The sequence below is a fragment of the Vicugna pacos genome, chromosome 24 (assembly GCF_048564905.1).
Source record: "Vicugna pacos chromosome 24, VicPac4, whole genome shotgun sequence".
NCBI lineage: Eukaryota > Metazoa > Chordata > Mammalia > Artiodactyla > Camelidae > Vicugna > Vicugna pacos.
The window spans coordinates 27,146,179-27,169,680 of record NC_133010.1 but is presented as its reverse complement, the minus strand read 5'-3'; the positions used below and the strand labels follow the sequence as shown (position 1 = coordinate 27,169,680).

General features: G+C 48.9%; 1 protein-coding gene across 3 annotated transcripts in view; it reads left to right on the top strand.

The window, feature by feature from the left end:
* The window catches only part of PIEZO2 (piezo type mechanosensitive ion channel component 2), a 283,354-nt gene that overhangs the window by 76,236 nt on the left and 183,616 nt on the right, over positions 1-23,502 (top strand). For all 3 annotated transcript variants that reach the window (XM_072949278.1, XM_072949277.1, XM_072949279.1), the window contains exon 3: positions 12,811-12,936. In XM_072949278.1, the coding sequence (XP_072805379.1) occupies positions 12,811-12,936 (126 nt within the window). The remainder of the gene's footprint in view (positions 1-12,810; positions 12,937-23,502) is intronic.

Here is a 23,502-nt window from a genome sequence, read left to right as displayed (position 1 = left end):
GGGCCTCAGAGGGTCGCCTGTGTGCTGTAGAGAATGAAAGGGGTAGGAGTCCGGGGAGCACGGGACAGGAAGGGAGGGGCGGTAAGCAGTGGGCGGAGACAGGGTTTGGGTCTGATTCTCGGCACAGCAGAGAGCCAATCAGAGCGCCGTCCTCGGGGAAGAGCCAGTCGGAGCGCGGTCCTCGGGGGAGAGCCAATCAGAGTGCCGTCCTCGGGGGAGAGCCAATCAGAGCGCCGTCCTCGGGGGAGAGCCAATCAGAGCGCCGTCCTTGGGGGGGAGAGCCAGTCGGAGCGCGGTCCTCAGCGGAGAGCCAGTCAGAGCGCCGTCCTCGGGGGAGAGCCAATCAGAGCGCGGTGCTCAGGGGAGAGCCAGTCGGAGCGCGGTCCTCAGGGGAGAGCCAGTCGGAGCGCGGTCCTCGGGGGAGAACCAGTCGGAGCGCGGCCCTCGGGGGAGAACCAGTCGGAGCGCAGTCCTTGGGTGAGAGCCAGTCAGAGCGGGTCCTCAGGGAAGAGCCAGTCAGAGCGCGGTCCTCGGGGGGGAGAGCCAGTCGGAGCACGGCCCTCAGGGGAGAGCCAGTCGGAGCGCGGCCCTCGGGGGAGAGCCAGTCAGAGCGCCGTCCTCGGGGGAGAGCCAATCAGAGCGCCGTCCTTGGCGGGGAGAGCCAGTCGGAGCGCGGTCCTCAGTGGAGAGCCAGTCAGAGCGCCGTCCTCGGGGGAGAGCCAATCAGAGCGCGGTGCTCAGGGGAGAGCCAGTCGGAGCGCGGTCCTCTGCTGTGTGAAACTCCCCGAGAGGCCGGGGAGGAGAAGACGGTTGCAGATGGGACGGAACAAGGGCGGGGCCGCGCAGTGGCCGCAGAGATCAAGGGCGCGCGTTCCAAACTTTATTTTGGAGGGAAAATCAGGAGTTCTGGCAGATGGATTTGACATGAAACGTGGCAGGGAGGGAGGGGAGTGAGGGAAAGGCCTTGGTTTCAAGTGTTCGCGACGGGCTGATGTTGGAGCACGTCTCCTGGGGCTGCGGGGCCAGCAGCGTCGCCGGAGGAAAAGCCAGAGGTCCCTTTTGGACATGACTTGATTGGGTTGGCAGGGAAACTGCCAAGCGGTGGTGCCATACAGCCAAAGCCAGCTGGATTTTCAAGTCTAATGGGAAGAAAGCCTGGATTACGTTTTAAACTGTGATTGTGAAAATGTGACGGTGACCTCAGGCTACTGTAAGTCAGGAAAATGTCACCGTTGACATGATCCTCCCCCCCTTATTATTTAGGTAACTGATGGTGTTTCAGATGCGCGGTGAAGTGTCTACACCACCAGGGCTTAAGTCCCTTCAGCTCTGTCTCCCGTGACACCCGACATGGTCCTAGGCTCTGGGGCCCTGGGTGAGGACTTGCTGCAGGAAGGGGCCAGAGGGCTTTCTGATGAAGGTCTGAGCACAAGAAAGACCCAAATCCAGATTTGCTCAGCCCCGTGGCTGACGCGGGGTGGACACATGCAGGTCTGGACGGGTGAGGGTGTCAGCTCCCCTTCCCTCCAGAAGACGTGAGGCCTCATCCGAGAAAACACCCATCGCTGAAACCACGGCCCTGTGGTCCACTTTGGATAAACTTCAAGGGCAGTAGGGGTCGGCCATGGCGCATGTGTGATGCCCTTTCCCTCCGGGAGATGCCCATGTGCAGCAAAGCCTAGTTTCTTGGCTGGCATTTGTTTCTGGAAGCAGGGTACCACCTGGAGTTTCTGGAACTTAGGGTTCTGGTGCACCACCCATAAACCTGAGCATGACTCTAAAAGAACCTACTGCGTGTCTTTCTGCAACAGCACTTGAGTGACCAGAGGACCCAGCAGTCACCCTGAACGAACTGTGAACAGCCGGCCCCACTTCTGTGGCATCCTTCTCAGACACAGATTTTGAAGAATTGATCAAAGAAGACCTTACTTTAGTGAAACTCTTTCGGTCTACTTAACAATTATTTTAAAGTCTGTTCTGGTTTAAAAAAGAAAAAAAAAAACCCTCTCAAATGGAAAAACCACGTACCAAGTCATAAACTGAAATTTCAGTATTGAACTGAAATGCTCAATGGTGTCTCAAGATCCTACCCATCCTGGGGTCACAGTGAGTGGCTATTTTCAGTTAAAGTTAATTATTTTTACATTTGCATGGCATGATTGTGAAAGAATACCCCAAATGGAACTTAAGCCACCCCCCCCAAACTCCCATTTGTCCATCAAGCAATTTACCTAAGACAGATGTTTAAATTAAAATTTCTCCAGCTCTCTATCTTTTTTTTTTTTTAAGATACCAACACTGCTCTGTGAAGACCATACAAATAAATGTGACCTTGGTGGTGATTCCAGGTGACTCGTGGATCTAGCTCTCATGCAAAGTCTGTGTTATCTTGAAAATTACATTTTAAATGATATTTCCCATTTCACTGTCAACCTGATTCCTTTATTTATTTTTTTTAACCTCGTGAGCCTCGTTGCTGAACCTCTTGGCAGGACAGTGATTGCCCAGTGGCCCTGGGGGTCTGGACGGCCGGTGGATTCCTGCTCCCACTGAGATGAGGCCTTGGAGCTCAGGTTCACAGGCTGCTCCTTCTGTTTCCTCATCACAAATACTGTTCCCTTTCATGTCTCCAAGTCCTTCTCGCATTCCAAGATCTGTTCTGATTCCAGCCCCACCCCCACGAATTCCGGCGCCGGCTTTAGCTTGTCCAAATCCGTCTCCATCATTGAAGTGTGGCCAAGCTCAGGCTCCATCCCATCCAGATCCCCAGTTGGCTGTGCTGTGAGCACTCATGCGTGTTGGTCTTATGACACCAAATAGTCTCTAAAACACTCTGCGGCAGGGCAGAGTCAAGTCCAGTAGCCATAAATCCTGGACAAAACTTGGAAGGGGCTTATCAGCTCAAGGCTGCCAAAGACACTTATGACAGTTACTTCCAGGGCAGAGGTCTTTCCTGTTTCTCTTTCTTGTGTCTGGTGCGGTGCCTCTCCCCCACCATCCTGTCTGGGAGCTGAAAATACAGGACTGAGTGGTCTGTGTTGGAAGCCTCTCACGGGTCGGTGGGGGAGACAGGGTGACAGAGAACACACGTGGACCCCCGGGAGCTCGGAGGCCTGGGCAGGGCTTTCCTGCAGAAGGATTCTAGAGCAGACTCTGACCCGCTCTTCTCAGAAAAACACGGAAACCATCCTTTTTTAGGGTCAAAGGTGCAGAAATCATAACATGGCTTAAAAAAGAAAGCAACAAAAAATAGAGAAGTTAATCCTTTTCCCTTAGTCCTGTAGCTTGTTTACTGAATTGGCCCAAAGCCCCAGTTCGGAGGTTTCCCTTTTACAGGGGAAGTTCTCCCAGAATTCCAGTAAGTACCGTACACATTCTGGGCGCTCACTGTGCCATCAGCCTCCAGGGGCCGTCCTGCCCTCCAGGGAGGACAAGGCTCGTCACCGGGGGGACTCCTGACTCCTGCCTTTGAATCTGTTGGCGGAAGCCCACCCTTGACCACGTGCAAAGGCACTGGCCGGTCAGTGAGGGGCCTCGGGGCTCTGCACACTTGGACGTGCCTTCGTCTGTCTGGTGGGACTGGCTCCTCAGTGAGTCCTCCTAGAGAAAATCCTTTTATCCACGTTGGATGTTTGTATTGGCCCCCCTCTCTGCCCAAGTTGCCCCCACCATGAGACTGTGCAAGGAAGGCCTTTTTTTTTTTTTGTACTTGAACTTGAGTTTTCCAATTTGGCCTTTTTTCCCATAGTTGAGCTTCCAGACTTGAGGGGCATCTTCAGGACGCTCAAACAAGGGTCTGTGTGTGTTAATATATTTCTACCCAAATAGCTTGTTTTTTTTCCACTCATAAAACATTGCAGTGAAACAATGACTACATGAGATTAAGAATTCAGCACATGTTTATGGCTGGAGTTGTGATTTGGGGCCTCCTTTCCATTTGGAAATGGTGAAATTAGAGAAAGTGAGAGAGTGTGGTGTGTCTTCTCCAGGGAACAGGCCGCGTGAAGGCCAACAGTGAGCACCGGTGTTTACGACCCTATCACAGCAAGTCCACCCCTGCTTTGTTGATTCCCCATAAATGGGACTGACCCTCAGACGTCGTGCTCCGAAACTTCTCCAGTGTCCAAGCTCGGTCCTTTGTGTTTCTCTGCTGTGTAACTGTTTTGCCTAAGTTATGGCAGGGTCCACGGACCGCAGCCCAGGGGCCATGTCTGCCTCTGCCCACCATTTTTGGATGGGCTGTGAGCTTATTTAAATGATTGGAAAAAAATCGAAATTATTTGGCTCCTCCAACACACCCTCACCTGCCAGAGTATTTTTACACAGATTTCTAGTTAATGTAAACACAATGGTTACTTCTGGTTTCTCTCCAAGTTTTGCTGTCTTTGTGATGCACCTGGTGATCTCTCTGCTTCTCAGTGGCACTTGTGACCTCAAGAGTGTGATGTGTTCTTGTTCTGTGCCAGAAACTCTCCCCTAGTAATTGTGAACCAGTTGTTTGTTTATGAATAAATTAAAGATAAGTGAATAGAAGACAATTCACCAAAATATTTCTTTCCCTGTTTACGCTGCTCTGCTGGAATTCATAGTGACCTAGGAGAATCCTCTGATTTTCCCCCCGGCCCCGGCATCTCCTGACTGCTGTTATATTTCTTCTTTGTTACTTTGTGTTAAGCTCTGGGTGAACTCCTCCGTACTGCCATCCTCTTCACTAAGTTTCTCTCTGCCTCTCTCCAGTCTAGGGTTTAGCTCCTGTGATGATGTAGTTAACTGGTTAAATGACTAGGTTTTAAATTTCCAAGACACACAGTTGCTTTTTTTTTTTCAGTGTCATCTGCTTTACTTCTTTCCTGTTTGTAAAAAATAATTTCTTGTCCATGTTTCAGGACTTAACATACATCACTTTGAGGATCCCAGACGACTTAGTTTAAAGTAGTTTTCAGTATGCTTCATGATTTTTCTTTCTCCCTGCGGTGGATTCCTGTCCCAGTCGTCCTTTCTGCCTTCTGTTTCTTCTCGTGATTTTGAATCATGTTTTGCTTCCGTGTATTTAACACAGGGTGGGGGGGGTCCCTCTTCGTCTTAGACCCCCCCTCCCTCTTGTTCTCCTGGTTTCCTCCACACCTCCGTGCTCCTCCCCTTCTAATGCCTTTGTCGTTTTCCCACTTGGACCTGTGGGATGTCTTGGGGAGTTAAGGTTTGTCGTTCCGTGATGCTGGGCTGTGGTCAGACCTGCCATCTGCCTCCTCCCTGAGCACACAGCTCCTCGTAAAAAGTACATCTTTTCCAGCCTCCTTTTGAAAACTGGGATCTGTAACCCAAAGCCTTGTTTTAATCAGTGTTCTCAGCAGTGGCCTCCCTGTTGACCCCCAGCATGTGATCAGATGCCCGCCAGGATGCCAGCTTTGGTTTCCAGTGTCCATGTCAAGGCCAGCCCCACACAGCCTTACACGACTCTCCCGTGTCTGACCCTCAGAGATGGGTGTCTTTTGCTGGTGACTGGCTCTGTCTTTCTGGTGATCTTCTCAGTCTCCCTATGATTTCTGTGTGTCTGGAGCAAAGAAGGTACCACCAGTAGGAACGACTGTACCACCAGGAAGCCCAAGCCCCTGGGGTTTCCTGGAGTCTGATACCCCCTGCCCCACCTCGTGGCCTCAGCCCTGCTTCTTGCCCCGAGACAGTCAGCCATGAGGTTCCTGCTAAGTGTTCCCTGTGCTGGAGGCAGCCCCTGCCTTCGGGATGCTTCTGCTCTATCAGAGGACAGTCAGTGTCTAGAACCAGACGGCCCAGGGGCCCTGGGGTGCCTCCCTGTCTCCCCCCATGACCGTGGAGCTTACCCCCCTGCCCCAAAGATATTCCACAGCTGAGTTCCTCCCCAGTAACTCTTCAACTGGAGGAAGCTGTTTCGCTGAAGTAACACCCATCTCTGGGGACATCACACATCTGATTTCTGGTCGGTGATGGAGCGGGACAGGTACAGAGGCTCAGCCCCCTTGCATCAGTCCTAGGCAACTCTGAAGTACCGTTCAAGCTCTGATCTCTCTGCTTCTCAGTGGCACTTGTGACCACTGAGGACCAGCTGAGTGCCCCACCCCCACAGCTGCATCCCAGGCCAGCATTTCCCTGGCTCAGCCCTGCCTCCCTCCCTCCCCTGTCAGTGTCGCGGTCGAGAGCCCTCCCCAGTAATGCCCTGCACAGCAGTCTCAGCCTCAGAATCTGTCTCCTGGTTCCCTGACCCAGGGCATCAACATTACAGATACGTATTCACAAGTGGAGACGTAGACACTGTGCGACGGAGGAGTCAGAGGGAGACGCCTCTGGGTCAAAGTGGGAGGGAAAGGCACAGAAGAGACGAGACCGGTCCCATGGGATGAATTTGGAAGGAGGAGAGGAGGAGACACGGGTGATATTGGCAGCCTCACAGCCCCTCCCTGGCCCCTCACCATCCCCCACACCCAGAGCACAGAAGTTTTCTCTCTGATGGTATCAGCTCCATTGTGTGGAGCCTTTAGAAGAGATCATAACACTTTTTAAGACATATCAAATTCTAGTACCTAAAGCTGAGGTAGTGAATGATAGATCCAAGCTGGAAGGGGGGGAACTAATTATTTTTTTGGCTTCGATAATATGACAGTAACAAACCTGGAAATAGAAAATGGAGCTTGTGCGAGGGAGGGCTAAGTGATGGGGCACAGGAGGTCCAGGGACCACTTGCAGGCATGCGGTGGAAGCTTCTCGTCTAGTTAGGGAAGGTGGGACGGCGCTGGGCAGTCAGCTGGCCGTGTGTTCCTCCATGGGCTCCTGTGGTTTCCCAGAAAGCCTCTGTGAGTCATTCTTTTCAGCGAAAAAGGGTGTCGCACTGCGCTGGGATGGTGGCCTCCGGGAGACTCCAGGGCGAGTGTGTAGGAGACATTATGTCTTCTCTCCATCTGTGTTACTTTGACGCCAAGGCAGTGGCCTTTTCTGTAAGTCAAATGGGGAGTGTGAGCCGCTTCGTGTGCTCAACCTGCATGCTTGACTGCTCAGCTTGTTTCGAAGCCCCCACACCTCTCTAGCTAATAGGGGTTTGTAGATGACCTCATTTTGAAGAGAAAAGAGAACGCTCGGTTTTACGTATCAAGTTTCTTTTCATGTGCTCTGACGTCTCAAATTATAGGAAATTCATTAAATATAAACACTTGATTTCTAAGGAACTTTTCTCCCCCTCAGTGCCGTAAATACTGACCACGTGGTACTTCTACGAGGCCTTTCTAGTTAAATTGTAAGTAAATAGTTAAAGTATCTCAGGGAAAGGCTGAAAAAGACTTTGAAATAGAAATAGAACTCTCCAAACTGTGTCTTTACACACAGTTTGTATGTGACTCGGTCACTTTTCTATAAACGCACATCAATGCAACTTTTTGCTGTTTCACTTTCCCCAGAAAGAAGATTAGCGCCAGGCTCAGAGCTCCTTCAGGCCTTGAAGGATTGCTGGGATTTGGGAATGCATTGCTGCTTAAGAGGAAAAGTTGAAAATTAGCTCACAGGGGCACAGTCATGAGAACCGTGGGTCTTTCCCAGTAAATGTCACCATTAAAATCACTTGAAAGCTGGAGACTGGGATTGTTGGCTAAAGCAGTGGCCTCTGAATTACTTCCAAAAGTATAATAAATGAGAAGTTGGATTTATACCCAAGTTTAAATCCCATTTCCTGGATGAAATCTGTGGCGCACCAGTAATCTTTTTTTGTTACGTTCTGTTTGAGGAAATATATTATAAATAAACAAAATCAATGAATAAAGCCCAAGTTAAAATTTATTGAAAGAAGTCTACTTTTGCTCCCCGTTGTTTATTCCTTCTGTTAATACTGAATTTCTCCTGCTTTGGCATTCTAAACATCAGGGGAAAATGGTGTATAAATATGCACTTTGGGGCCGTGTCGTTCTGGCAGTAAGTTGCCTATTTTGTGAATCTGCTGTCTGGGTTACTCTGGGAAGTCAGCTGGAAGTCAGCATGTGTATTTTTGATCCTTTTAAGTATGTGCCCTGTTTTCTTACATTTCTAATTATGAGTGATTATTTATCAGGTGACATACCCTTGGATAATTCATGTTTCTTGTTTAAGTAAGAGTGACTACCCAGAACACACGGGCAACATCATACCTTCAGTTATTTCAGTACGACACCCAAAATATTTCCAAGACCAGAAAAACAAGAGACTGTTTCTAGAAATGCCTCGAGTTAGTTGGAGCGTGGCTGTAATGAGGCGTGTGTATGTGTGTAAACAAGCGTCTTTCTACCCTGTTCTGTTGCTCTTGTTCGTGACTAATGTTCCGAGTCTTCCTTTGGGATCATTTCCCTTCAGCCTGAAGAGCCCGCGTTGGTGTGACTTTCAGAGCAGACGTCCTGGTGGCAGAGACGCTCAGTTTTCCTTCTTCTGAGAATGTCTCCCTTTGTCTTCAAGTCTGGAGGGTGTTTTCTCAGGATATAGAATTTGGGGTTCGTTGTCCTTTTCCTTCACAGCTGTAAAGGTGTTGTCTCTCAGTCGTCTTCGTTTGTGGCAAAAAACACATGGTCATTCACATCGTCGTCCCCTGGGAGTAATGTGACATTTTTCTCTCACTGTTTCCAGGAATTTCTCTTTACTTTAGGTTTCCAGCAGGTTGGCTGTTATGACTCTGGGATGGCTTCTTCAAATTTATCCTTTTTAGGATTTGCTGGGCTTATTAAGTGTGTAAATTATGTCTTCAACAAACTGGGGGCTTCTGGCTATCGTACAGCAGCTGTCTCTGCTCTCCAGTAATGATGTTTCTAATGACAGAAAAGACACATGTGGTGGCCTTTGACCCTCAGGTCCCTGAGAGCCTTTAATTTTTTTCAGTCGTTTGCTCTCTGGCTTTCGAAGTGGATAACTTCTATTCCTCTCCCCAAGTTAGTGCCTCTGCTGCACTACGGAGTCCACCAAGTGCCGTTTAAATTTCTGTTGCTGGGTTTTTTCAGTGCCAGACTTTTATTGTGCCCTTTTTTGTACTTTGTTTTTCTGCTGACTGCTTTGCTCTTTCCGTTCATCTTGAGATTGTTTACCTTTACCTCATGGAGTGTGGTTGTAATGGACGTTTTAAAGTCGTTTTTTCATAATTCCAACATCTGGCTGATTTCAAGCTTGACTTTATTGTCTTTACTCTTGAGAATTGGTCAGTTTTTCCTGGTGTTTTCTATGCCAAGTAATTTGGGATTGTGTCCTGGTCACTTTGAATATTGTGTTATGAGTCACTGGGTCGTGTTAAATCCTCTGGGAATGTTGATTCCCCCCCTCTGTTGGGTCTGTGTTTCAGCAGGTAGGCAGTCTGGTTGGTTTCAGCTCACAAGCTTTGCCTCACTTTCTGTGGGTGGTGATTCCAATGTCAGTTTCAAACCTTTGCTGTTCTGTTGGGGTCTGCCCTGTACATGCACCCTCGGGGTCAGTCTGGGACCTGTGTGGTTCTTTATAGCATAGTTCATTTCTCAGAGCTCTTTTGGGTCTTTTACACACATGTGTAGCTTGGGGGTGAGACCAGGACCAGAATTAGAGGATTCCCCCATGGATCTCTTCTCATCAAGATCTCCCTTTAGTCTTGAGCCCTCGGGACCCCTTTCCCCAGTTGCCCTGCTCAGAGAGGTAGAATGGGGTGGGGGGACATTAGATGCCTTCAGGGCGGCTGCAGCCGTGCAGTTTTGCAACCAGGATAGTCTTTGGAGCCGGATCGAGTGGGGAAGAAAGGTTTTGAAAGGGTATCTACTTGATGGTATTACATGCCAATTAATTAATTTAGTCTTATTGTTAGCAAGAAGCTATGGGAATGAAGCAAGATAGATAAACAACTGGTCCTACTGTACAGCACAGGGAACTATATTCCCTATCTTGTTAATAACCTATAGTGGAAAAAAATCTGAAAAGGAATGTATGTGTAATAAGTAAATAAGTTCACTAACTTTTCTGTGTTTAAATAAAACAGAATCTTGCATCAGGCAAATTTATCCTTAAAAAACACAAATGAAAGAAGCAGTAGAGAACATGAGGAGCAAGCAGGGTAGGACGCACAGGAGAAAGCAGCAGAGTGACAGAAAGGGATCCTTACCAGCAATCACTTTAATGTAATTGGATTAACCTCTCCAATGAAAGGTACAGGTAGTAGATGGCATAATAAAAATGCCCCAGTTACATGCTGTCTGCGGGAAATTCACTTAAAATCCAAAGACAAAGTCGGTTGAAATTGAAAGGATGGAGAAAGGTATTCTATGCAAATAATGACCAAAAAAGTGCTGAGGTGGCTACAGTAATATTAGACAAAATATATGTTAAGTCAAAAACAACTGCAAGAAAGGACATAATAGTATGTATATCCCTGTATGACTGAAAAATTGTGCTGTACACCAGAAATTGACACAACCTTGTAAACTGACTATACCTCCATAGAAAATAAGTAGATAAAAATTAATGTCAAAAAAAGGACATCATATATTGCTAAAAGATCGATTCAAGCTATAACAATTGTGAATATATACTTGGCAAACAACAGAGCCCCTAAAATATGATGTGAATCAAACACTGGCAGACTTGAAGGAAGAAAGGACAATTCTACAGTGATAATTGGAGACTTCAGGAGTCCGCTTTCAATAATGGGAAGAACATCTAGATAGAAGAACAGTGAGGAGAAAGAGGACTTGAACAACACTGTAAATCAACTAGACCTAGCAGGTCAACATGCGCGACCCCACTCAAAGATAGGGGAATACCTGTTCTTCTCAAGTCTGCATGGCACATGCCCCAGGATGGACCATGTGTTAGACCACAGGAAAACTCTCAAGAAATTTAAAAAGATTGAAATCACCCAAAGTATCTTCTCAAAGTACCATGGGATGAAACTAGAAATTGATAACAAGGAAAATCGGAAAATTCACAGATCTATGGAGATTACACAGTGCATTCTCAAACACCAGTGGGCCAAAGAGATAATTACAAGGGAAATCAAAGAATACCAGGAGACAAGTGGAAACAAAAACATAACAAGTCAAAACGTAGGGGATGCGGCAAAAGCAGTTCTCACCGGAATTTATAGCTGTAAGGCTATGTTGAAAAGAAGAATGCTCTCAAATCAATAGCCTACTTGTACACCTTAAGGAACTAGAAGAGGAAAGGCAAGCCAAGCGGCCGACCAGCGGAAGGGAGGAAGTAGTGGAGGTTAGAGCAGAGCTGAATGAAGCAGAGATTAGAAAAACACTTGGAGTCAACAAAACCAAGTGTTGGTTCTCTTGAGAAGAGCAGCAGAAGCCCTTAGCTACACTCACACATCATAAAGAAGACAAGATACAAATGGTAAAGTCACAGGTGAAAGGGGGGTGATACTACCAGTCTCGCAAACTTAGAACAATTATATGTGCGTACTGTGAACAAGGGAATGCTGACAAACCAGATACCCCAAACAAGCTAGAGGAAGTTCTAGGAACACAGAAACTGGCAACATGGACACAAAAGGAAGCAGAAATTATGGGCAGACCTATGAAAGTAGAGAGTGAATCAGTGACCAGAAACTTCTCAACAAGGAGAAGTCCTGTGCCAGAGGGCTTCCCTGGTAGATTCTTCCAAATGTGCGTAAAGGAATACAAGCACCAATGTTTCTCAAACTTTTCCAACAAATTTAGAATAGGAGGGAACACTTCCTAACTCATTGTGTCTACCCTGATAAACCAGTTTTGGTTGCTAATTTCAGTTGTGCCGTGTTTTCTGTTTGATGATGGTCAATGCAGAGGAGCTGTTCTTATTTTTGCAAGATGATGTTGCATCTGAATCATTCTCATGTGTTTGTTCCAATAGTTGATCTGTGGATACAGGTTGACATTCTGTCCTGATGATATAGTGTCACCTGCAAGTGATTCTAGTTATTACAACTCTTCATTCTTATCTTGTAACACAGGCCTGTGTGCCTAGTGACATAAGTGGCAAGGGTTCCAAGTGTCCTCGATGACCGTCTGGTATTAATAGGACTGTGTCTAAAATTCCACCATAAACAGGATGTTTGCTTTAGTTGTATAAATTCTTTATCATATTAAGGATATTTCCTTTTATTCCTAGTTTTCTGAGTGTTGTTTTACTTGATCATAAATAGATTTTGAACGTGTTGAAATGCTGCTTCTGGGTCCATTGTGAACATCGTCATCATCAACCGTCTCAAGTATGACTGACCCTCGCAGATTTGTTGCTGTTAAACCACACTTGTTTTTCTGCAGTAAACCCTAGGTTATTATGATGTCTTGTCTTTCACATTGCTGCTTCAGTTGGTGAGCAAGTATTTTTTCAAATAGTGTCTGTATTTGTAAGTAAAATGGGTTGATAATTTCTTTTCCTTTTCTAGCCTTGTTTAATTTTGAAATTAAACTTACTCTGAATGGTAAAATGTTTGAGGCAACTTTCCTTCTCTTTCTGCTCTCCGGAACTACTTTTGTAAGGTAGGGATTATCTGTTCCTTCAGAGCTGGCAGGACTCCCTCATGAAACTTTCTGGACCGGAGACTTCCGAGCGGTTCCATTTTGTGGTAACATATCCTGTGATAAATGGGAGCACACCTTCCTCTCATGTTGAGTTTTTAATCAGTGTTAGCTGTATATTTGGACAAAAGAAGTCTGACGGTTTTAGCTTTAGCTAATAATTGAGAGTAATGGTGACACTTGCTGTACTTTTGAGTCAGTCTCTGGAATAGATTATGTTCAGAAAGGTTCTTTGTGGCTGGTACGCAGATCAGCATGCGTGTGCGCCAGTCGAGTCCGCTCACGACCTCTGTGCTTTCACCCCCAGGACACACGGGCCGGCTCTTAAAGTCTCTGTGCGTCACCAGTTTGTCCTTCCTGCTGCTGCACATCGTCTTCCACATCACGTTGGCCAGCCTGGAGGCGCAGCACCGAATTGCACCCGGCTACAACTGTGAGTATCCTGGCGGTTTCGTCTCGTACGCGCATGCATGATCAAGTCGCGGGGTGTGACGCCCGTGGACACCCTGGCGGCAGTCACATTACAGAATTCATGGCAGCTTTTGGCTGTTGTCGGTGCCGTACACTGTAAACAACACACGCACAGAGAGCTTGCCACGCAGACCTGGGTAACGAGCAACCTAGTCAGTGCATCCTCGACACGTGTTGGATGTTGGACTCCCGGCTGTGTGTAAGACCGTGCTGGGGTGTGATCTAAAAACTAAAGTTTACACTCAGTCCCTGGTGCTCTCAGGGCAGCAGTGAGATGGGACAGGAACAATATGTAACGTGACAGATAAGAGGACAGAAGTTGAGTAATGTTATGGGACGGCGACCTTGATCCTGTTCAAAACCATAACGTAAGATTTCGTGTGTCTTTATGGGGAAAGTGTTAATGACGTGTGTAGCTTCTTTTTCACACTGGGAGTTCTTTCTGGCTACTCGTAGGGAAATCAGAGGTCTTACACACATTATATTTTGAAGTTTTAATCTGAAAAAGTCAACACATATGTGCTTTATCTAGGTAGTATCTTCTTCCCAAAGTTAACCTACCGTCGGCCAAATCCTGCTTCCATTTTTGTAGGTTATGTGATTGTCATTTGAAAAAACAGAAGCATTGCAAGTCGATGGGATACAACCCCATGTTTTCAGTTACACCTAAAGAAACCTGAGATACTAGAAACAGATGAAAATAATGGTTCTGAGCTGTCAGTTTTTGGCTGAGGACCCATTTGTGGCTTTGAAATTTCCTGATCTTTCGTAAATGCAAGCCCAAGTGACATGAAATAAACTAACCCTTCCCTGTGAAATAAAAAGGAGACCGAATTCTCTGTGGATCAAAAGGTATGAACACAAGTGTAGGGAGAAGTTCTCTAGCCAAATCCATAGTCATGCATTATTCAGTACCTCTCACCGCACAACTTTGAAGAGCAGACTTTACAGAGCTGAAGTTAGCATTCATTTCCGCTGTTTTACTGAGTGCAGAGTTCCTTGGGTAATAATGCCTATCAAAATGATTTTTGACTTAAGATCTGTGATTCAAGACGTGGTTATTATTTTTCAACTAAGGTATGATGCGTATACCATAAAGTTCACCCACGTGAAGAATACAACTCAGTGGTTTTCAGGTTGTGCAACCATCACCACTGTCCAGTTCAGGAACACTTTGCCCACCCCCAAAAGAAACCATGTACCCATGACCAGTTAGTCTCACTCCCTCCCCGCTCATCCCTAGGCAACCACCAATTTCCTTTCTGCCTCTAATAGATTGACCTGTTCTGGACATTTCATCCAAACAGGATTGTATAATATGTGACCCTTGGTGTCTGATGTCTTTCAGAACCTTGTTTTCAAGGTTCATCTACATTGTGGCAGTGTTAGTACATCATCCCTTTTCATGGCTGAATAATATTCCATCTCTATGATGTGGTTTTAATGTTTGAGAAAAGTCACTTCATTATTAAAAACTTGATGAAATACAGTGTTTAAATAATGGTACTTTAGTTACAGTGTTACAATGATAAAAATCATTGACTACCTTTGGCCAGATTTAAGTCTTTGTGAACTTAGCAGAAATGTTAGCAATGATATTTTGTACTGCTTTTCAATTGAAAATCCTTTGGGCAGTTCTTAATCACACATTCCCAGGGCCACAAGGAAGGATTTTATTTTAAACCGTAAGTGTCATCTGAAGAAAAGGCTATTTCATGAGTAATGAGTTCTCTATTACTGAAAAGTATTTAATCCTAAGATATATTATAACTCATCGCATTTTTAAAATTTGAGTTTATAAATATATATCTTGCCTGTCTCTGCAAATAACTTTAGGTGCTGATTGATACTGTAGGAAGGATTGTGCTGGAGGGGGTCTGGATGAGGAAGTGCATTTCAGCATTTCTTCTAGATCAGAGAGTCTTGGTGTTTCTATTTTTATGCAAAATAATATTTTCAACAATTCTGCAGAGGTCATGATAAAAATGTAACATGATATGCTAAAACTATATCCCATTTTCCACATTTGTAAGTGTACTCACTGTATGGAGGGCCTCTCCTATAAGGTACAGACAGAGACAGACAGAAAGACCTACACACACACACACACACAGACACACCCCCCCCACACACAGACACACACGCACATACGCACGCGCGCGCGCACACACACACACACACACCCACACACACACGCACGCACGTACGCACGCACACAGAAGCTTGTTCTTGCATTATCTCCTCCTTCCTGGGCAAGGATCCAGACAGACTCCTTAGACCCTTTGGACGGGCTCGTCATGAAGAAGACAGCCCTTCTCAGTGCTGAAGGGTACAGCCTGTCAGACCTGGCCTCCTGACAGGCCACCTCCCCAGCATTCCTGGCAGCGCAGTCATGGGGAGTCAGACCTGCTTTCCTAAACCTCACAGCCTAAGTACACGGGCTCCCAGACACCCAGGTTTTTCCAGAGGTGATTTTATTCAGACATGGTCACGCTGGTTGGAGTCGGACCCCGATGTGCTGAGTCACCTGGTGGGTCCATCCTCCTCGAAATAAGTCCATGGTCTAAGAAGATTCTCTCTGTTTATTTTTCATTGGCCGCAGTCCTTGGCGGCAAGGGCTAATACCTAAGAAATGAGAGACGAAGTGTGTGCAAGGAGACCAGCCCACCTCGCTCTGAAAGTCACTTTCTGGTCACTTTCTGTGGCCTGCGTCCGTGTGCGCGCGGACATGGAGGCTCTGGGAGACGGCGTCTGGGAGAGCCTCCTCTGGTCCCTGTCGTGCCTTCTCCTTTGCTAGTTTCTTGATACATTTGGACATGTCCAGATCTGTCTTCTGGTCCTTCTGTCTTTCCCATTTTGACGTCTGATATAAGTGCTCCATTCCGTCCCACGTGGAGCCCATATAATGGAGGTCATAATAGTGAGCTTTATTCCTACCGGTTTGTCCTGCCTGCTGTTGCACATTTTTCTACATCACGTTGGCCAGCCTGGAGGCGCAGCACCGGATTGTTAAATGCTAATTTGAAGTTTACTTCTAGAGAAGTGGATATTCCAATGTAGAGCTGCAATGTTTTTGGTGAAGTCACCTGCAGAGGAGGGGCAGGCTGAAGAGTGAGTGGAAGAGGAATCTGAGTGCTTCACGTCCCAAGTGCATAGGCACCTTGGAGGCAAGTCTCTGTACAGAAATCGTAATTTCTTCCAAAAGAAGGGCTGCCTGCCGAGCATCGGCTCACCAGGTTTACGGGCACTTTTTGGTTCAGCTTCACGGACAGTGTTTAAAAGTTCTGCATTCTTGGAAAGGGATGAAAGAGAAAAGCAAACAAACCTCAGAGCTTTGCAAACTGGTTTGGTCCAAGATGACACAGACCAGGTTTTCAGCCTGGAGCTTTTTTTTTCACGATCGAGTTATATAAACTCCTGAAAACCCTGTCCACGTGGTAATGGAAACACCGACTTTGAATTTCGGGCTGACTTCACCTCACCCGTGTTCCAGTTTCTCCAGCAGTTGGAGTTTTGATCACACCATCCGAGTGGTGAACACAAACTCCGCCGATTTGATGGCCCACCTTTGAAGATTATCCCTTTCTTGGCATCTGTGGCTGTAAAGCGGCAAAACTTGACATGAAGAGACACAGAGGGACTTGGCCAGTGATGCTGTGTGTTCTGAAAGCGCTCTCTGTGTGCAAGACTTTGTCAAATGAAGTGAAGTAACCCAGACAGGTCCGGCTGCCAGTCCTATTCAAGTGGTCGTCAGATTGCAAACCACCAAGCACGCATTTCTAGGTGTTGAACTGTTTTCCTAACAACTCCTCTCCCCGTTTAAAACCCAGATACCTCACCCCCGTGGTGGCCAGAGCTCCCTGGATCTCTCAGGAATCTGTCACACGTCTGGGGACAACAGGAGCATTATAAGTACCGAGTCACTGGAAGTTCTGCCCCCCCCCCCCCGGAGCCCTGTGAATAGTAACTGGCAGTAGTAAGGTGGTTTCACGCCAGCCTGGTTAGTTCTGGGCCGCCTGGCAGGTTCGTTAAAGGTGCCATTATGCAGAGCGAGACCCACCCAAACCCGGGCTCTGACAGGTAAGTGAGGAAGTCCATGGGGCAGGGGGACCTCGGTCAGTTTTCCTCAAACGTGTATTGGCCGCCTGCTAAAATATTTTCATTCCATCACAACTGTCCGATTTCAGTCCGTGTGAGCCTGGCCTCGGTTAGGTCGTTATGGCCCTACAGACGCAGCTGGTTTGACTCTGGGGTGGGCGTGCAGTGCTGCGGCTGGAAGTTCAGGGCCACGCTGGGTCTGGGGCTGTGCTGGTGCTGCTGGGTGAAGGAAACTTTTGAGCTCAAAACTATGAAGGGAGAATGGGTGGTGATAACAGCTACTATTTTTAGAGGACCTACTGCCTGTAGGGCCCCAGGGGTCATTATATGACTTTTCCAACTAACAGCTTCTTTTTTCTTGTAACACGTTGGCTCCCATAGCCTTTAAGTAGGGCATTGGTGCACACAGTACCATCCATTGTCTGCGCAAGTCTTCAGGGTGGGCGGGCTCTGTAGGCACGGCAGGAGGGCAGTGGGCACCCTCTTGCTGGCCGGGTTCAGCTGGAGAAAGGGACTCATCTCGTTCCCCTGCAGAGGCCAGTCTGGTGGCCAAACTTTGTCTTGGTAGGCCTGTGCCTTTTTATGGTCTCTCTTCACCAAGGAGTTGCCTTTCTTTTGTATAAATGCAGTGCCCAGTCTCCACGTGGGGTGGGATGGAGATGAGGATGAGGATGGAGCAGGGGGGATGAGGGTGAGGAGGGGGATGAGGGTGAGGACGGAGGAGGGGGAGGAGGGGGAAGAGGGTGAGGACGGAGGAGGGGAAATAGGGTGAGGACGGAGGAGGGGGAGGAGGGAGAGGATGGAGGAGGGGGGAGGAGGGTGAGGAGGGGGATGAGGGTGAGGATGGAGGAGGGGGAGGAGGGGGAAGAGGGTGAGGACGGAGGAGGGGGAGGAGGGAGAGGATGGAGGAGGGGGGATGAGGGTGAGGAGGGGGATGAGGGTGAGGACGGAGGAGGGGGAGGAGGGGGAAGAGGGTGAGGACGGAGGAGGGGAAATAGGGTGAGGACGGAGGAGGGGGAGGAGGGGGAAGAGGGTGAGGACGGAGGAGGGGAAATAGGATGAGGACGGAGGAGGGGGAGGAGGGAGAGGATGGAGGAGGGGAGGAGGGTGAGGAGGGGGAGGAGGGAGAGGACGGAGGAGGGGGAGGAGGGGGATGAGGGTGAGGACGGAGGAGGGGGAGGAGGGTGAGGAGGGGGATGAGGGTGAGGACGGAGGAGGGGGAGGAGGGAGAGCATCAGAAGAGGGGTTGAGAGTAGGGTGAAGCAGGTGGGGATTTATCATCTGTTTAGGATTATTTTCTCCATTTAACTTCCTAGGACTTCGGATTCGTGTAGTTTCAAGGGGCTTAAATAGGAGAGTCTGATGTTAGCCCTTCAGTTTTCTCTTGTTTGGAGATTTGTCCTTGTAATGAATTGCATATTTCCTTTGCTTCATTCATAGTTAGATCTGTTTTCGCCTGAGGGACAGAGCCCTGAAACCAGCTGCTTTCTCCTCTGGAGGGAGGGGCACCTGAAGTTCCAACTTGTCTCACCCTCAGAGCGCAGAAGCTTCTGACCAGAGGTCACTCTAGAGCTCAGTGTTCATTCCCTGATGCACTTGTGTCATTGGAACCTGAAGGTCCCAGGGCCTGAAACCTCAGTGGGTCTGAAACTTCCGTGGGTTCAGGGAGACCCGCCCCGATGCATGGGGGGTGCTGTGCAGAAGGAGCGGCTCCAGTAAGGGCTCCGTTTTCCTGGCCGCTGCTGCCTCGTCTCTGGGCACACTTGGCCGAGACGACGTGCCTGCTTCGTTCGTCACAGTCACGCTGGTTGGAGTCGGACCCCGATGTGCTGAGTCACCTGGTGGGTCCATCCTCCTCGAAATAAGTCCATGGTCTAAGAAGATTCTCTCTGTTTATTTTTCATTGGCCGCAGTCCTTGGCGGCAAGGGCTAATACCTAAGAAATGAGAGACGAAGTGTGTGCAAGGAGACCAGCCCACCTCGCTCTGAAAGTCACTTTCTGGTCGCTTTCTGCGGCCTGCGTCTGTGTGCGCTCGGACATGGAGGCTCTGGGAGACGGCGTCTGGGAGAGCCTCCTCTGGTCCCTGTCGTGCCTTCTCCTTTGCTAGTTTCCTGAAAGCAGGAACTGCCCCCAGAACACAATTTTAAAAAGACCTGCACCAAGTAGTGCGTTTTCTCCTGGATCTTTGCCGGGGTGAGGACCACAGTGTAATGTCCTCTTCACCAAAGTAGCTTCCGGGCATCTGGATCATACACACACCCCTGACGCCGTCCATAATGAGAGAAATCAGCCTTCCGTGTTCCTTCCTGCGGCCCCTGGTGGTTGAGGCAGGTGGCTTTTCCCATCCACAGCACATGCAGGCACGTGCCCGCCTGGGGAGCCCGGCGCCCAGCACGGTGGGCGAGGCCCCTCCGGTCCGAGCCTGATTTATGACCTGGAGGCCTGGGTGGGAAGTATTGCTGGAAGGAAACTCTGGCCACCGGATATTTGATGACTCCATGCTTTTGGAATGGTGAATACAGTTAGGTTTTACTGCCCGACGCAAGACACAGGCAGGAGGGCGGACTGAGGGGGGCACCTCATGGAAGAGGAACTCACCAGGATGAAAAACCTGGGGGGCCAGTGCTGGCTGGTACCGCGATTCCTCTCGGGGGGATGGTCGTAGAGAGATGTCTCCTTTGTACGGCATTTTTCCAATAGGATATCTCACTTCATGGCAGGAATACTTTTCATGAGGATTGTTTATAGTGCCCAGTAAATGAGTGAACTCAGGCTCTTAGGTGACTGTGCAAGGGACTCAGGCCTGTGCCTGTTTCCTTGTCTGTAAAGACGACGGCCACTTTCTCCCCGGGCGGCTGTGAGGGCCAGTTGACACACGCGTGCGCTTGGAACCGCGCCTGGTTCGTAGCAGGCTGTCAGTAAGCATCAGCAGGACTGCTGTGGCTGTTTACATTATTATTAGAAGAGACTCATTTCTTGCCTCCGATCGCACCCAGCTACGAGGGGGCAGAAGTGACTCAGAACCAGATTACACACAGACACACGGGAGAACCTTGGCAGTTATGAAGTGGAGGCACCGCACACCCCTGGGTGAGGGTCTGTCTCAGCTTCTCACTGACTCTGTTATTTGGGGGTTTACTCTGCGCCGTGTGGTTGAAATCCCCACTGAGGGGTGTCAGTGACAGGGTCGTCGTGACCCCCCACCCTCCCCAGGACTTTGTTCTGCCCTTCAGCGACGTCCCCATCAGGCGCTCCGCCCAGCTCCGGGGCTGCGGCGTGGGGTCCAGCCCCGTACTTCCCTGAACGCTCGCCCTCCACGGCCTGCCCTCCAGCACAGCGGGCCGTATGACCTGAATGTCAGCATGTTCTCCCCTGTTGTCACCCCTCCTGTAACTGCACGCGAGTGGCCTAAGCCTCTCTTTTCATCGAGTCCAGCCTTTTCAGAGATCTGAAGACGCTGCGATGCCGCCTCTGCGATGTTTTCCATTGCGTCCGGAGCCCCGCCCCTGAGGTCCACTCAGCCGCTCACGGCCCCGCGTGGACGGCCTGCTGAGAGTGTCAGTGTCTGGTCAGGCGGGCCGCTTGGTCGATGCCAGACCTCGTGGGGCTGCAGCATTCCTTGTGCTGGCGACAGCCCTTCCCACGGCTGGAATGCGGGCTCTGTGGTGGAGAGCTGCGCCCTGTGAAGCCCTGTCTCTGTGCCTCTTACGGCGAGTGCGCCTGCCCCTGACTCAGGACTGTGGTTGCACTGACTGTCCAGCCCTCTCATCACTGCTCAGCGCATTAACCTCAGCCCCCAGGGAGGTAAACGTTTCCCAGTTCCTGGCACAAACCCAGGCCTCCAGTAAGTCTTCATTTCATTCACACCTGCCTTCTTCCTGTTCGTTTTAGAACATCTCTTTGGTTCTAAGTTTGCTCCCAGTCAGTGACGGTGATGGTGTCAGTGTACCACAGCCCCTACAAGCCAGCGTCTTTTACGTGTAATGTCTCAGTTCTGTGTCATTGTCCGCAAGGTCCGGGGTTTTTCACTCCTTTGCAGATAAAGAAACTGAGCAGCCACAGAAGAGTTAAGTTCTGATTAGATTTTTCTTAAATGGTGAGGTGAGGTGAGCAGTGGTGAGGTCTCTGAGGGCGGGGCCAGCTCCCGGGCCCTGTGGTCAGTGGGCTTCTCTGCCTCCCCAACCCCGAGGCTGTCCTTTCTGCCTCCCACTCCCAGCTACAGGCTTCCTGTTTCTGGTCCACCCCTTTCCTTTCATCATCCCGCGCTCCCTCGCTAGGCCCCTCCTTCGACACTGACCACCTCCTCCAGGAAGCCCCGGGGGACTGCTCCCCAAGTGCTTTAAGCATCGGTCATTGAACTTCTCATGCTGAGTTACAGTCACTGCTTCTACATGTTCTTCCGCTAGACCAGGACCAGATTGCGTGGAGTGGGGGGTGGAACTGTCCTGTGTTATTTACTTCTGTCACCTGAGCATCCAGGTAGAGAACACCGACTCCCAGTTGTTTGAAGAATGAATAAATGAATTAATAGCAGCAGAAAAGGAAGTGGAAGTGTGACAGAGATGCAATCAGGTGACACCCTTGTTTTGGGACCTCTTTTCCCTGGATCCTTTCCTTTGAGGTCTGTGAGGACAGCTCCATGCCGGACCTGATCCCCCCTCAGCCCCGGGTGCACACTGAGCATCTTGCTGTGGGAGTTGTCACCCTGTCCCCTCTTTTCAGGTCATAAGAAAGTAGGAGAAGAGTGCATTCACTTGAAGTCTCTTATTTCTCTTTAAAAGTCATGTATCGGGGTGGGGAAGGGTGGAGCTCCGTGGTAGAGCATGTGCTTAGCATGCACAGGTCCTGGGTTCAGTCCCCACTACCTCCAGTGACCCCTCAAAAAATTATTCATTGAATAAAGTTACCTGGTGTTGGTTTCCTTTGCAAAAGGAAACTCGGGTTTCCCTTTGGATTTGGGGATATCAGGAGTGAAAAGCGAAAGACAGAGCTGGTGGGAGGCGGAGCGAGGAGGGCAGAAGAGGGAGGATAGGGGCCTTGCAGTGGGGCGGAGAAGCATCCGCCTGAACGAGACCCCAGCCAGTGTCCGCGGGCCCCTCCATTCCCTGCCACCCCCCAGCGCCGACCCTGCCGTGGGACCCGTCTCAGGGCAGGAAATTTAAGATGACTTGGGATCGATTGTGTTTGCTCAAATGACAGGTTCCCTGACCTCAGTTTCATGATGCAGCGTTTCTAGTGTCAATTATTTGCCATAAAAGCTCCGAGGCAGGTGTGTGGTGTGGGAGTAAACTTAACCTCAGAGCGATGGACAGACGGCAGAAAGTGACGACGGTGTGTGTTCAGGCTCCCGGTGTCCTGGAGGGACAGCTCAAGGGCGTGACGGGCGAGGCCAAGGTGGGCCGAGAATAGACATGACGCTCCAGAAGGCATTAAGCGTATGATCGACTTCAGCTATTTCTCCAGACTTATTGAACTTGTGTGTATTTTTGGACTCAGGTCTGTGGATTCATAAATAAAGACCATTTCTTCCCCTAAGCGGAAATTTGGATTTAGAAAATTCCTCATGGTTTCACGTATTAAAAATATATTTCAGGGCTGTAGAATGTTGGCAAAGAAGTTGCTAGTATATTTGCTAGACTACTTGTCTCATAGCCGTTTTTAGAGACATTTAAGTCGTTCCTGAGAGTCCCAGTGCAGGATATGGGCTTATAGAGAACATTAATATTGAAGGTATTACTGTAAGATGTTATAACTCACTTGCAGACAAGTGTCTTAAACGTTGCGTGTTGGTAATTGTGGCTTCAAACACCCCCTCTTCCCACCTTGCATCGTTGTTTAGTTTATGATGTCCGATTTCTAAATGGGCGGTCGTTCTTGAAGACCCCAAAACCATTGTTAAGAAGCAGTGCAGTGGGGTAAGGTTTTTTTTTTTTTTAAGTCTACCAAGGCAGCCTTTAATAAGTGACATGAGTGGCCTATGAGTTGAAGATTCTGGTCTCTACACATCACTGCCTGAGTAATGACATGGAACATTTGGTCACCGTTTATGGATGAAAGCCGCGATTTGGTTTGTGTTGGAGAGGGGGGTCTGGCAAGTTGCTCTTACAGCTAGGAAACGGTGAAGATGGTGTTTCCCTTTGAGGGTTAAATCGTGGAATAAAACCAAGGGGTGGGAGAGAGTGGGCAGTGGGACCTGTCGAAAATGCTAATATATAACAGAAGGATTTATTTTATCAAAGAGGGAACCCGTGGAGAGGCTCAGAGACACTTAAGCTTGGCGTTTAATTCAGCCATTGGCTAAGAGAGTGGGTATATCAGATGCATGACCCACGGGAACTCGAGTATTTCTCACTGTCATACCCAGGTTATCACAGATCGATCACTGGGGTCGGTAAACATCAGTTCCCATGCTGACAAGATAGTCCCTTT